The 15,152-nt window shown below is 45.1% G+C and overlaps 1 protein-coding gene across 1 annotated transcript; it reads left to right on the top strand.

The window, feature by feature from the left end:
* The first annotated feature begins 206 nt into the window (after positions 1-206).
* LOC140908309 (left-right determination factor 2) lies at positions 207-4,351 on the top strand. The gene is made up of 4 exons (XM_073335278.1): positions 207-471; positions 1,506-1,752; positions 2,825-3,064; positions 4,012-4,351. Exons 1-4 carry the CDS (start codon positions 207-209, stop codon positions 4,349-4,351), a joined length of 1,092 nt encoding a protein of 363 aa, XP_073191379.1.
* Positions 4,352-15,152: the final 10,801 nt, after the last annotated feature.

Genomic DNA, 15,152 nt, shown 5'->3' with positions numbered 1-15,152 from the left:
GTATCCCTTTCAAGTCCTCCGCTTCACCTCCACTTGTGGAATTTGTTGTTCCAGTGGGACCGGACTTGCTATAAAAATCCAGCACATTAGGTCTCTTTCCCATTCAGGCAGCTTGGGAGCTTGAAGAGGCATCTCTGCCAAGACCAGCCTCCAGGGAGAGTGATCAGTTCATCCATTCTGATAAGCTGTTTGGTGACTGACAGAGGATGAGTGTGAGGCTTGGCTGGATGGTCTGTGTAGTCTGCCTAGCCACCACTGCCAGTGGATTAACCCAGAAAAAGCTCAAGGAGGCTTTGCTGGAGAAACTGGGGCTCTCTGAGGTTCCAAAACTTCAGAAGAGAGATCTAGTGAATCTAGTTATCCCAGATCACATAAGGAACAAATACATCTCTATGTTGAGGCGCCACAGAGTGAAGAGAAGAGCCTTGCCAAGTTTGGCTGGCATCCTGAGAGGAATCCCGGGCAATGCAGGTAACAATGCTAGTATTATTACAATTAGTTTAGCAAAACCCCAGATCCAAACACCCACTGAATTTGGGGGAAATTCAGATCCAGATATGCTTTCTGGATTCCTGACTTTCTGGATTCTAAATATATAATGGGCTGAACAAAAACCTTAGTGCCAACTTGCAAACTTGGGGGCATTTCAATTTGGATCTGTTTCTGGAGCTGAACGTTACTAGGACCCTTCTCTATTTATTATTATGTGGATAAAAAAGATGTGCATAAAGTAATGGTGGTTTAAAGACTAAAGCATAACATGGAGGTTTGCATGGTCATTACAACTGATATTGGAGCTGGTTGAAAAGTGGGTTTACTGCTATAGAAAATTTTGACAAAAATTTAAAAAATCTTTTTAAATCAAACCTCCTCTCCTCCCCTCCCCCACCGGTTTCTAGCTAAAAACTGCAAAAATGTCAGTTTTCAGTTTTTTGACAAAAAAATCAAAACGTTGTGAGGAAAGCAGGTACTTTCCATGCAAAATTTTGTTTTGCCAAAATCAATTTTCAGTCAGAAAAAATTCCAATAGGAAAGTTCTGATTAGCCTTACATGAGATATTAGTGTTATTTGTACCCAAAATCTCAGCATGCTCAGCATTACAAAGATTTACATTGTTTTCCAGGGCAGTTAGCAAAGGCCAGTTGTCTGTTTAAAACAGTCCAACAGCCTGTTTTCATACAGAGATCTGTAAAATAAATAAATGCCCAGCCATTGGTGGTTTTGGGTTCTGCGGGAAATAAAATACTTATTCCTTCCCATTATCCACCAGGTTACAGAGAGCCATGCAGAGGGAGATGATGAGGGCATTTACAAGGCATTGATTCAAATGTGCATTAGAAAAGATGTGTTTAGTACCTGTGTAGGGACTAAGTGGCCTGCTCTTTGGAGTATGAGATGAGTGTGTTGTGGTAATTAGGAATGAAAGGGAAGTGTTAGGGCTTTGCTTGTGTGGGATGGAAATGATGCTGAGCCAGGCTCTCCTTGTTGTTCCCAATGTACACAGATATTGCAGGAGAAGTTCTCTATTCTGATACCACACGCCAGAATCTGGTCTTCGACATGGAAGGGAGAATACCTGAAAACAGTGAAGTGACGATGGCTGAACTAAAACTTTTCAAAAAGCCCCTGAACAGAACGAACATGCCTACAACCAAGCAATCTCACCGGCCAGTCACTAATGCCAGAGTCAGTGTGTACTGGGTGCAGATCCAAGCTGATGGCACCAACAGGACTTCCCTGATTGATTCCAGGTAAGAAATTATCCTTTAATGTGGTTATAGCTGCATTTTAGGGACTTCGTTTTACTGGGCCTGATTCTGATGTCAGCTACACTTGTCTAAATCAGGAGAAACTCCAATGAACCCAGTGGAGCTACACCTGTAAACAACTGATGTGAGATCAGAATCAGGCCCACAGCCCTTGCTCTGGTACAATTCCTACCTAAGTAAAACTGCAGGCTCTGGTTTTGTATCCTCTTTTATTTCCATAATGAGTTTGTAAGAGCAAGGGCATCTTTATTTCTTACAAAGATTTCAATATTCATCTTGAAGTGACTGTATTTCTGTACTTTGTCTGAAAGCCATACATTATAATACAGTTAAAAAATTGCAATCTTAATAATTAGTTCTAGTCTCTTGCTCTGGCATAGCCTTCTGTCTCATTCACATCTCTCTCTCTCTCTCTCTGTTTCCTATTTTGAAAACACTGATGGATTGCTGGCTTTTCTTCTTCTGAAGATTTATTTCATTGGTCATTGACTATGCAAATTCCATACAGGGGCTGTGATTCTGCACCACTGAAGTCTATGAAAGCTTTGCAGTTGACTTCAGTGAGGGCAAGATCAGACACAAAAGCTATAAACCTCATTTTTGCATAGAACTTTATAGACCCAATTCATCTCTGGCAAAAACAGATGTAAATGACATTGTTTTTAAAGGGCTTTCACTTGTTTATGCCAAGGCTGAATATGGTCCTGTATTGTCAAAACTCTTGTCAAATCCTAAGAAATTCTTTGATGTGAATGGATATAGTAGTTCTTTAGTTAGTACCTCAACATTTGCTATGTGAGTATATCTGTATCTCTCTTAAAAATAAGTATTATTATTTTTTATTAAAGTTTAATCATAGCTATCCATTAAGAATTATTGTACAGTCAGGGCACATGGCAAACTAGAGGGACTAAATTAATCTCTGGTGTAATACTGTTGTTGTAAACAGAGTTTTACCAGGCATTATCTGGCTGAAGACAGCTACGAGTTGCCAGTCCTATGCCTTCAATTCCCTGAAATGGACTCTTTTTTTTGTCTCCACCTTGTCATACAGGTTGGTTCCAATAATGGAATCTGGTTGGAGGAATTTTGATGTGACCCAGGCTGTACATTACTGGCTAAAAGCCAAGAAGCAGGGACCAATGCTCCTGGAGATTTGGATTGAAGGAGAAAGGCTAGGTAGCTATGCCTCAGAAATGGCCAAAGTCGTGCGATTTACCTCTCAGGATCCTTTGGATAAAGCCCTGGGCAAACCCGAGTTGGTGCTTTATACCCTCAACCTAGAAGAATATGGGTATGTGTCAAATCCAAGGCTATGCTGTCTTTGGTATTTGGTTGCTAATTCATACTGAAGATAACATTTCAGGCCAGGCTTGGAAAGGCATGATTTAGTTGCAAAATTCCTAGAGTGGGTAGGTGAAAATGCAAGGAGGTCTTAAAGTTGCATACTGAGGTAAATAATGTGTCAAAATTAGAAATGAAATGAGCCGCAAAGTTTGGATAAAGATCTGGTTCCAAACTTCCCTAAAATTTGGACTATTTGGACATGGGGTTTTAGTTAGGCCCATTCTAGAGCTAGGAACCAGCTGTGAAGTTCAGATCTAGATCCAAACTATCCCAAAGGGTTTTGATTAGGGTCTCTAGTTGTAATATATTTTACAAATAATCATTCAGATCATGGAAACATAGACATAGTAGAGGAGACAAACATATCTGGGCTGGGATAGTATTGAATTTTTAGAGCCAGAGAACAGAAGGACTGATTCTCCACTACCTTGAGTCATTTACACAGAGGCAAAGTAAGTTCAAGAGTTGGTAAAACTCTCCTGTTCTGATACGATAGCATTTTACACTTTGCACAGTGTAAAGGACTGCACAAGGTGCATAGCAATGGAGACTCAGGCCCAAAGGACGCAGCTTTCCCAGTTAGAAAGAAATAACTGCAAATGGAATAGCTAGGAAGTTTCTTTACTTTAAAGCCTCTCCTCTCCTCAGATTTACTGAGCTCATTTCCGTACTTAAATACTTGAACTAAGAATGGGCCTGAACCATCACCTTGGATCTAAACATCCCTGAATTCTGGGGGCAGGCAGGGTGCTAATCCAGAGCCAAGCTTTGCACCTCAGGCCCTTCTCTGATGTTAATGATAAGGACTGCCCCTCCCCCCCCCCCCGAATCTTTCAACATGAGTCCTGATTTTCAGTCACAGAGACATTATTTCTTGGCTTTGCTTTTCGATAGGGGGCCCGGAGACTGCAAGGAGGAAAGCGTGACGAAGAAACCCATCTGCTGCCGGCAGGAACACTACATCAACTTCCGAGAGCTGACCTGGACTCAGTACTGGATTATTGAGCCTGCGGGGTACCAGGCCTACATCTGCATGGGGGGCTGTGTGCAGGCCAAGAGCCTCTTGCGCCACTTTGGCTATGGAGAAAGAACCTGTGCTGTGGTGGAGAGCTCCCCACTTCCCATGATGTACCTCGTCAAGAAGGGAAACTACACGGAAATTGAAGTGGCTGAATTTCCTAACATGATCGTAGAAAAATGTGGCTGCGTTATGGACAACATAGCAGTGGTGTAGAATAAAGGCATATGGCGCAGGGCTTGGCTGCTCTTCAGCCAGGGGAGGGGACCTTCAGGAGCCCATTCCTCCCTTTGCCATCAACCCTAGATGCTGCAAAAGGGGTCGTAGACATGGCTCAGCTCCCCTCCCCACCCCTTCATGCCAGCTGGTTGTGGGGGCTGGTGCAAAGGACTTTGCATATTGCACCCTGTAAAAGGGTTTGACAGTCACTTGGAACTGCATTTGCCCCGCTGAGGAATTGTGCTGCCTGTGTCCTCTGCTAGCAGCGTGACTCTGGCCATTGCACCCAGTGTGATGCCCACCGCTCATGCAGAAATGGCCAATAAAGACAGTCCGTATATATACACACGTATTTTGCTGCCCTATGTACTTGATAAATATGAAGCCTGGCTCTCTCCTTACACTGGTGTAACACCATTGACTTCAGAACCAGACTCATAGCGAATGCCTGCAGGGGAAAGCAGAAATAGCAGTGATGATTTCCAGCTGAAGAACTGTTGAACCAATCATTCTTAACCATGTGTTGAAATCTCATGCCCGGTAATGTTGTCTGTGTGTCAGTCCTGACCATAAAAACATACTTACCATGAATCACAGACCAAAAGCACTTAAATGTAAATACTTTACAACTCAAAGCTGTCTATTTCTCATCTTTGTGCCATAACTTTAGGGTCTGATCCTTCAATCCTGAAGTCAATGGGAATGCTGGGGGGTAAAGACTGCTCACATGATGAGTAAGGGTTTGCAGGATCAGGCCCTTATTTTTTCAAGTTGTATGCCACAATCATTCCAGAGTAGATTTTTTTTCCCTTCGGTCTTGTATATTTTGAAACACTAGGAAAACAATAAAAGTATAAAATTAAAATGTTGATGTCTTTTGTTGGTAACTATTACTAGCTAGGAGGGTGCTTTATTGTGGGAAAGATTACTGACAAATCTGAACTGATACATCCACATTCATGTAAGATATACCTGTAATGACCAGACAAAATGTACATCTGGTAAATGAATATTCATATATCCTATATATTTCTGTATGAGCCAGATTCTGCTTTCAGTTACAAATCTGGAGTAACTCCATTGAATTTAATGGAATTATTCCAGATTGACCTCAATCTGAATGAGATCAGAATCTGGACCTATGTTTATATATGATGACTTTTTATATGTCTATCTTTTATATGACTATCTTTCTGTGAAGACTGGTTGGGTTGAGCCATTAAGTGGCAACACACAGTACAAGTGCTTCTCTCCTGACTCCATCAGTTTCTGCAGAATTTTAAGCTTTTTTTTTCTTTTAAAAGAGCAGCTTTAAATCCTTGTGAAAGGCAAAATCTTCTGAACATGATCAGATGCATTCCTCTGAAACCCATTGTTAACGCTGCCCCTGCAGCCAATAAGCCTGAAATAACAACTCTGAAAGGTGTGAACTGCCCCATTCATGGTTAAGGCTGTTGAATCTGAAGATTAATTGAGATACAGTTGTTTAACTAAAAAGAAAAGTTTCAGAGGAACAGCCGTGTTAGTCTGTATTCGCAAAAAGAAAAGGAGTACTTGTGGCACCTTAGAGACTAACCAATTTATTTGAGCATGAGCTTTCGTGAGCTACAGCGAATTTTCTTTTTGCGAATACAGACTAACACGGCTGTTACTCTGAAACCAGTTGTTTAACTGTTTATCTTTACCAGTGAGTTTGTATGAAGTGTGTGGCAAAACTGCTCAGGTTTGCAAAGGCTGGTGTATATCCACTTTTCATTGCAAAGGCTGGTGTATATCCACCAATTAATAAATCTGCATTGCTTGTCTTGAGCAGTGCAAGATGGTATATTTCTGAGTACAGTGCTGGGATCTGGTGGGTTCTGGTTGGTGCCTCCCTGTGTGATTCATGCGTGGCTCTCGGAGCATTCATGCAATACAGCTGGGTGTGGGGCTCCACATGTGGTTGTGTTGAGTGATCATAGCACTTGGAGGGGTTTGCTGCTGGTCACTAGCAAGGCAATGTGAGAGACAGCCCAGGCTGGAGAGAGTTTAGGGGGCACAGTGGTCCCAAGGTCCCAGGCTACACCCCAGGGATCCCATCATAGGGGCAGCAGAGGGCAAGGAGTGGGCAAGGACAGCTAAGCTGCCTAACGGCCACTAGGGGCAACAGAGGGCAGGGAGCAGGCAGGGGAAGCTATGTTGCCGAGAGGGCACCAGGGGCAGCAGAGAGAGGGGCGGCCATACTGCCTAACAGTCACTAGGGGCAACAAAGGGCTTGGAGGGGCGGCTATGCTGCCTAATGGCTACTAGGGGCAGCAGAGGGAAGGGAGTGGGCAGGGGCGGCCATGCGGCCCAACGGACACTAGGGGCAGTAGAGGGCACATGAGCCGGCCCTGACCCAGCCCCACCTGCGAGCCTGGCTGGCCCTGCAGCATGGCACTAACATTGGTTCCACCCCCGAGCCTGGCCAACCCCTGCACCATGGCGTCGGCCCTGCTTCCACTCCCGAGCCTTGCCAGCCCCCCAGCAAGACACCGGCCCTGGCCCCCAGTACGGCACTGGTACTGGTCCTGGACCCGCCCCTGAGCCTGGCTGGACCCATAGCAAGGTGCCAGCCCTGGCCCTGCCCCCTAGCCTGGCCACCCCCCCAACGTGGCGCTGGCCATGGTCCTGCCCTCGAGCCTGGCCGGCCCCCCAACAAGGCACTGGCCCTGGCCCTGCCTCCGAGCCTGGCCAGCCCCCCAGCAAGGCACCTGTCCCGATTCTGGCTGGCCCACAAGCAAGGTGCCTGTCGTGGAGCCGCCACCGCCCCTGGCCACCCCCCGACCATAGTGCCAACCATAGCCCCACCCCCAAGTGTGGCCAGTCCCCCAACAAGGCACCAGCCCTGGCTCCACCTCTAAGCCAGGCCAATCCCCAACAAGGTGCCGGTGCTGGCCCTGCCTAGGAGCTAGGCTGGCCCCCAAGCAAGATGCCAGCCCTTGACCCACCCCGAGCCTGGCCACTCCCCACTATGGCGCTGGCCCCATGCCCGAGACTGGCCAGCCCCCCAGCACGGTGCTAGCCCTGGTCCTGCCCCCAAGCCTGGCAGCCCTCCCAATTAGGTGCCCACCCTGGTCCCTCCTCCGAGACTACCCAGCCCCCCAGCCAGGTACCAGCTCTGGCCCTGCCCCCGAGCCTGGCCGGCCCCACAACAGGGCACTGGCCCTGGCCCCACCCCTGAGCTTTTGTCTTTGGTCTCTCTAACTCTGTGGTTCTCAAACTTTTGTGCTGGTGACCCCTTTCATATAGCAAGCCTCTGACTGCAACCCCACCTTATAAATTAAAAACATCTTTTTATATATTTAACACCATTATAAATGCTGGAGGCAAAGTGGGGTTTGGGGTGGAGGCTGACAACTCGCAACCCCCCATATAATAACCTTGCAACCCCCTGAGGGGTCCCGACCCCCAGTTTGAGAACCCCTGGTCTAACTCATTTAGTGAAGAGCCTAAGGCCTGAAACACTTCTCATACCTTTGAGCTGGTCAAGTCTAAGACACGGGAAAGCTTGCATTGGTACTGTCCATGCTCAATCTTTTCGATAGTTAAATGATGGCTCTCAGTTTGGTGTTCTGGCACCTTTCTCTGTCATAAATTCCCTTTATTAAAATAAAGGAACTTTAGGGAGAGAAAAAGAAAAGAAATAAACAGACTCATTAGACCTCAATGAGGGGATCTGTGGCATTCAGTACCTTTCTGTGAGTTATATGAAAACAAATAGATAAGCCCCATTGTCTCTGGACACCTCCTTCCCATGATTATGTAGAAGTCTGCCTTTGTTGTCATTAAAATTCAGGCCCAGCTTCATATTCCATTTCAGGGAGTAGCCTGAAGGCAAGACAGCATAACAAAGTGTAAAGTAGCCAATTTCTCAACAAACTAGCCACATCCAGTACTATCTGAGGAAGGAAGGGATTGGTTCCTTGCATGAGAATGAAGACTGATTGCCCTAACTAAATCCTAGTGTGGGTATTTATATTCGCAAAAAGAAAAGGAGGACTTGTGGCACCTTAGAGACTAACCAATTTATTTGAGCATAAGCTTTCGTGAGCTACAGCTCACTTCATCGGATGCATACTGTGGAAAGTGTAGAAGATCTTTTTATACACACAAAGCATGAAAAAATACCTCCCCCCACCCCACAGTTGGCAACGGGCTTTGTTGCAAGGATAGGTTCCTGGGTTAGTGATTCTGTTGTGTGGTATGTGGTTGCTGGTGAGTATTTGCTTCAGGTTGGGGGGCTGTCTGTAGGCAAGGACTGGCCTGTCTCCCAAGATTTGTGAGAGTGTTGGGTCATCCTTCAGGATAGGTTGTAGATCCTTAATAATGCATTGGAGGGGTTTTAGTTGGGGGCTGAAAGTGACGGCTAGTGGCGTTCTGTTATTTTCTTTGTTAGGCCTGTCCTGTAGTAGGTGACTTCTGAGAACTCTTCTGGCTCTATCAATCTGTTTCTTCACTTCCACAGGTGGGTAGTGTAGTTGTAAGAATGCTTGATAGAGATCTTGTTGGTGTTTGTCTCTGTCTGAGGGGTTGGAGCAAATGCGGTTGTATACCCTTGCAACAAAGCCTGTTGCCAACTGTGCCCACATATCTATTCAGGGGACACCATCACAGGGCCTAATAACATCAGCCACACTATCAGAGGCTCGTTCACCTGCACATCTACCAATGTGATATATGCCATCATGTGCCAGCAATGCCCCTCTGCCATGTACATTGGTCAAACTGGACAGTCTCTACGTAAAAGAATAAATGGACACAAATCAGATGTCAAGAATTATAACATTCATAAACCAGTCGGAGAACACTTCAATCTCTTTGGTCACGGGATTACAGGCATGAAAGTTGCAATATTACAACAAAAAAACTTCAAATCCTGACTCCAGCGAGAGACTGCTGAATTGGAATTCATTTGCAAATTGGATACAATTAACTTAGGCTTGAATAGAGACTGGGAGTGGCTAAGTCATTATGCAAGGTAACCTATTTCCCCTTGTTTTTTCCTACCCCCCCCCCCCCGCCCCTCAGACGTTCTTGTTAAACCCTGGATTTGTGCTGGAAATGGCCCACCTTGATTATCATACACATTGTAAGGAGAAGTCTTATAAAGTCTGCTGCAGTTTCCACGGTAAACATCTGATGAAGTGAGCTGTAGCTCACGAAAGCTCATGCTCAAATAAATTGGTTAGTCTCTAAGGTGCCACAAGTACTCCTTTTCTTTTTGCGAATACAGACTAACACGGCTGTTCCTCTGAAACCTGTCATTGTAAGGAGAGTGGTCACTTTAGATAAGCTATTACCAACAGGAGAGTGGGTTTGTGTGTGTGTGGGGAGGGGGAGGGGGAGAGAAAACCTGGATTTGTGCTGGAAATGGCCCAACTTGATTATCATACACATTGTAAGGAGCGTGATCACTTTAGATAAGCTATTACCAGCAGGAGAGTGGGGTGGGGGGAGGTATTTTTTCATGCTTTGTATGTATAAAAAGATCTTCTACACTTTCCACAGTATGCATCCGATGAAGTGAGCTGTAGCTCACGAAAGCTCATGCTCAAATAAATTGGTTAGTCTCTAAGGTGCCACAAGTACTCCTGTTCTTTTTGCGAATACAGACTAACACGGCTGCTACTCTGAAACCGGTATTTATATTGTGTTCATCTAAAGAGAGGGGAAAGATTGTGGCTAAAGCACAGAACTAGGAGTCCCATCTTGTGGGTACTGTTCTTGGCCCTGCCACAAACCTGCCTTTGAGTCACCTAACCTCTTGCAGCTTTAGTTTCCCTGTGAGGGTAATAATGCTCCCCGAATTCACAAAGCTGTTGTAGGGGCTTCATTCATTAGTATTTGAAAGTGGTTTGAGATCCTCAGATAAAAGGTTTTGCATGCACGCGCACATACACACAGAGTATTATTATAAATTGTAAGTCGGGGAAGAGTTGGGAATACAACCCATGGGGCGTGATTTCCTTTCTATAACCACTGGACACAAGCATGATAATAAACTAGAAAGCACCAAAATGATACAAGCCCAAGTCTCTTGACATCCATGATGTTTTCTCAAATCTCCTTTAACTCCATTCTGCATTTGTAACTTCAATATGCTTCACAGTGAGAAAGAGAGACAGACACCAGGGACTGTTTGAGGTGAGGGGATGAGGCAAACAGAGAGTTTTGGAGAGGAGTTTCAGACTACTAGGTTGAAGGAGTTTGTGAACTATAAGGTGAGAAACTTATCCTTGCCTGGGGGGCTGTTTCACCCCCAGCCATTATCACAGCAGCATCTCCCAGCGCATCATCTTGCATCCAGAATGCCTTTTGCATGGTATCTTTTTGTGCACTGGCCTGCTGTTTTAACATCTGTACAAATTGTAACACATAAAAAGCCTGTTGAGCTGTCATATTTTTCCTTCTGTTTGAGTGATAACAGGCCTTCTGAGGAAAGCCATGAAAACATTTTAGCTACACCCTGTCATCTTAGTTTAGGCTCAACATTCAGGTTCTCTTATAAGGAAGGAGCAGAGGGAGGGGCTTACAAAACCAAGTATGAACAGAAATGGTTCCATAAAAAGTAAGATTTTTTTTAAAAAGTGAAAACAGGGTTTTTAAAAGGTAACATCCTCTTGCAGTGTTGAAAGCACAAGAACACTGGGTTAGTACATAAGAAAAAAAATAGTGAACCTTAGAAGTGGAAAGGGAAACTGACTATATTGAGTAAAATGCAGAAATTGAACAAATCTAATTAATACCAATAAGGAAAGTAGAGCCTGGTCCTGCAATTGAATCCATAGAAGCAGATCTGTGCACCTTCATTGATTTCAGCAGTGCTCTGTGAGGGCATAAGTAGCTATTAATACAGATCAGATTGCAGGATCTGGGCCCAGTTTTTTAAACATCTTCCAATGTTAGTTACCAGCATAAAAGACAATGGCATATGAAAAATATAGTTTTTCATCTTAACAGAGTCCCACTAATAGATACATTACAATCTAGCTATACCAATACAAAGTTTCTCACCAACTTACTAGATCACTTGTTCCAGACTCATTTTATGTTGGTTTTCACTGAATGTTTTCCTCAAATTTAGCATAAAATGTCAGTTAAACTTTGAGCTGTGTCCTAATTTTTCAAACATTAGAAAGATGCTCTCCACTTAAAAAATCATGGGGCCAGAGCCGCAGCTGATATAAAACAAATGCAGCTCCATCTGGCCCTAAGGAGTTACAGTGGGGTAAAACTGATGTAACAGAGGAGAATCAAGCCCCAAGTACAGGAAGATGTTATAAAATTCTTCTGTATTTCACTGATATGTGCTGTTCTAAACCCCAATCCTGCAAATGCTGAACATTAAGCACATAAGTAGTCCCACTGGAATCAATTAGTCTACTTAATGTAAAGCACATGTGTAAATGTTTGCGGGATCAGGACCTTGCTGGCTTTCATGAGGTTTTCCATCAGAACTCATTACTCTTGTACTTGAGTTAAACCTAATCTTCAATGTCATAATAAGATTCGGGCTTCTTGATCTATACTTCTAAGATGACATTTAGATGTGCAGTGCTGGCATTCCTAATGGGATTCTATAGGGAAATTTGTTATATGACTTGTTCCCTCATTTAAGTAGTAGGAAGATTTTTTTCCTCCTAATGCATGTATGTGACTTTATCAGAATAGATAAGATTACTTAACTTGTATCTTTGAATTATACTATTTCAGTATTTTGGTTAAAGAACAAAACAGAAAACAGATGTTTTCATACCACATTAGATATTAGATATGATTTTTTGATTAATTAAATTGCCCTCACTGTCTTTTGATCCTTAGATCTGTTATCATTGTAAATTATGGAGTACTTGTGGCACCTTAGAGACTAACAAATTTATTTGAGCATAAGCTTTCATGAGCTACAGCTCACTTCATCTGAATGCATCCGATGAAGTGAGCTGTAGCTCACGAAAGCTTACGCTCAAATAAATTTGTTATTCTCTAAGGTGCCACAAGTCCTCCTTTTCTTTTTGTGAATACAGACTAACATGGCTGCTACTCTGAAACCTGCCATTTTAAGTTATATTGCTCTGTTATTTGCTGTCTCAATCTACCATTATGATGATAAGTCACAACCTTATCTGTTGGTTGGACCTTATTTTCTCTCCTCTTTATTTATTTATTGCATTTCACAAAGTCCTGCAAACAGTGTCTGACACTTAGCCTATCAGGGTGGTCGTAAATGGTAATCTAAGTAGAATGGCAAATGCCCAATCCACATGTGAACAAAGGTGGCAATCAGTGAAGTTCCACCGGGCTTCTACAAAAAACAGGTGAAGGTCTGGGAAAGGAGAACTCAAGACAAATACAGAGAGAAAAAAAACTCCAGGAGAAGTAAGCAGTTTTCAGGACACCGCGATTCCATCAGCACTATCATATTTTTAAAGAGCTATTTAACACTATCTTTATACGACATTTTACATTTGATGTGAACGTCTTTCTTGTGAAAAGAGCTGGATTGACAGAGATGGGCAGCAACTGTGCAAATGCTACCACACCCTAGATCAATGTGCTTCAGCTGTGCCCTGTAGGGACCAGCTTCCACAAAGGCGTTCACTCTCTATAATCCCATCAGCCTTAACTGCTCTCATGAGATACTAAGGGCACATCTAGACTTGCAAAGTTACAGCGCCGCTCAAGAAAGCACTGAAGGAAAACCACTCTTGTGTGTTCACACTGACAGCTGCCTGCGTGTTCACACTTGCGGTGCTATTCGGAGCGGTGCGCTCTGGGCAGCTGTCCCACAGAGCACCTCTTTCTCTTTTGCCGCTAAGATCTGTGGGAAGGTGGAGGGGGTTGCGGGGCATCCTGGGTCCAGTCCCAATGCCCCGTGATTCATTCTTCACATCCCATCAATCCCTGTGCTTCCGTCCGCATTTGGCGCCATCTTTCAACAATTTGTGTACAGCGCGCCCTGCCCTGCCTCTTTCGGGCGGCAGGAATGGATCCCGAGCTGTTGACCAGTATGCTGCTAGCACTGACCAACACGTCATGAGTGGCAGTGGAGTTATTCCTTAAACTATAAAGGCAAGGGCAGTGCAACACTGATCTCGCCACGCGTAGTAGCTACGACACAAGATTGTCTGTAGCATTCCCGGAGGTGCTGACCACAGCGGATCGCTGCTTTTGGGCTCGGGAAGCAAGCAGTGAGTGGTGGGATCACATCGTGATGCACATCTGGGATGACGAGTAGTGGCTGCAGAACTTTCGGATGAGGAAAGCCACATTCATGGGACTGTGTGATAAGCTTCCCCCTGGCCCTGCGGTGCAAGGATACGAGAATGAAAGCTGCCCTGCTGTAGGAGAAGCGCATGGCGATTGAACTGTGGAAGCTGGCTACTCCAGACCGCTACCAATTGGTTGCTAACCAGTTCGCAGTGGGAAAGTTGAAAGGTGGAGTCCTGCTCCGAAAGACCATGACTCTGAGCAACGTGCGTGACATTGTGAATGGCTTTGCACAAATTGGCTTCCCTAACTCCGGAGGGGTGATAGATGGCACACACATTCCAATTCTGGCACCAGACCACGTAGCCACAGAGTACATTAATCCCAAGGGGTATTTCTCAATGGTTCTCCAGGGTGATTCACAGACATGAAGGCGGGCTGGTCCGAAAGGTGCATGACACACGCATCTTTCAGAACACTGGCCTGTTCAAGAAGCTACAAGCAGGGACTTTCTGTCTGGACCAGAAGATCACCATAGGGGAAGTCAAAATGTCCACTGTTATCCTGGGAGACCTCGCCTACCCATAGGTGCTGACTTCTGTTCCTGCCCGTGGGTGCTTGACCCCTCTCTGCCCCCTGCCCTGCCCTCACTCCACCCCTTCCACAAGGCCCTGGCCCCTCCCACTTTGCCCCGCCCCAACTCCGTCCCCTCCCTGCCCCTATTCCAACTCCTTCCCCAAATCCCTGCCCTGGCCCCGCCTCTTCCTTGCCTCCTCCCCTGAGCATGCCACGTTCCCTCTCCTCCCACTCCCTCCCAGCATGCCCCAAACAGCTGTTTGATGGTGGCTGGGCGGGAAACCCTGGGAGGTAGGTGGAGGAGCGCACTCGGGGGGGTGGAGCTTGGCTGCCAGTGGGTGAAGAGCACCCACTAATTTTTTCCTGTGGGTGTTCCAGCCCCGGAGCACCCACAGAATTGGTGCCTATGGACTTTGTATGGCTCCCAGGTGTAATATGACCAGGTCAATGCCCCTCTCCAACCACTCCCCATAATTGAGGTTCCATTTCAGCATGTAGCTGTGGATATTCTGGGTCCCTTCCCTAAGAAGACACCCAGAAGAAAGCTGTACATACTGACTTGCATGGCCACAAGGCCAGGGCTGGTGCCAACTGTGGATGCAAGTTTCATAAAGATGTGTTCAGCTATTGAGGATCTAATCCTCCCTGAAGAAATTTAACATTTTCATGGACTCTTATTGTGCCGGCACCAACGCTGGCTGCCAGGCCAGAGCCGACACTGACTCTGGCCAACAGTTTCATAAAGATGTGTTCAGCTGTTGAGGGTCTAATCCTCCAAGAAGAAATGGAACATTTTCATGGTGTGACATTCTGTACCTCCTGGGAACACCCTACACTCCCATGTTCATCCTGATAATATGATTGTGTAGTATCTAATGCAAAGTTTGTCATATCGGGTGTCTTCAGAAGTCTCATGATGCACTGAGCATTGTGGCCATAGTGATGTTATAATAATTGTTGTTACAGCAATGTTATAGTAATGTTAGAGGTTATA

Source organism: Lepidochelys kempii, chromosome 3, assembly GCF_965140285.1.
Source record: "Lepidochelys kempii isolate rLepKem1 chromosome 3, rLepKem1.hap1, whole genome shotgun sequence".
NCBI classification, from domain to species: domain Eukaryota; kingdom Metazoa; phylum Chordata; order Testudines; family Cheloniidae; genus Lepidochelys; species Lepidochelys kempii.
The sequence above is the reverse complement of the archived record's forward strand: the minus strand, read 5'-3'. Positions and strand labels throughout refer to the sequence as shown.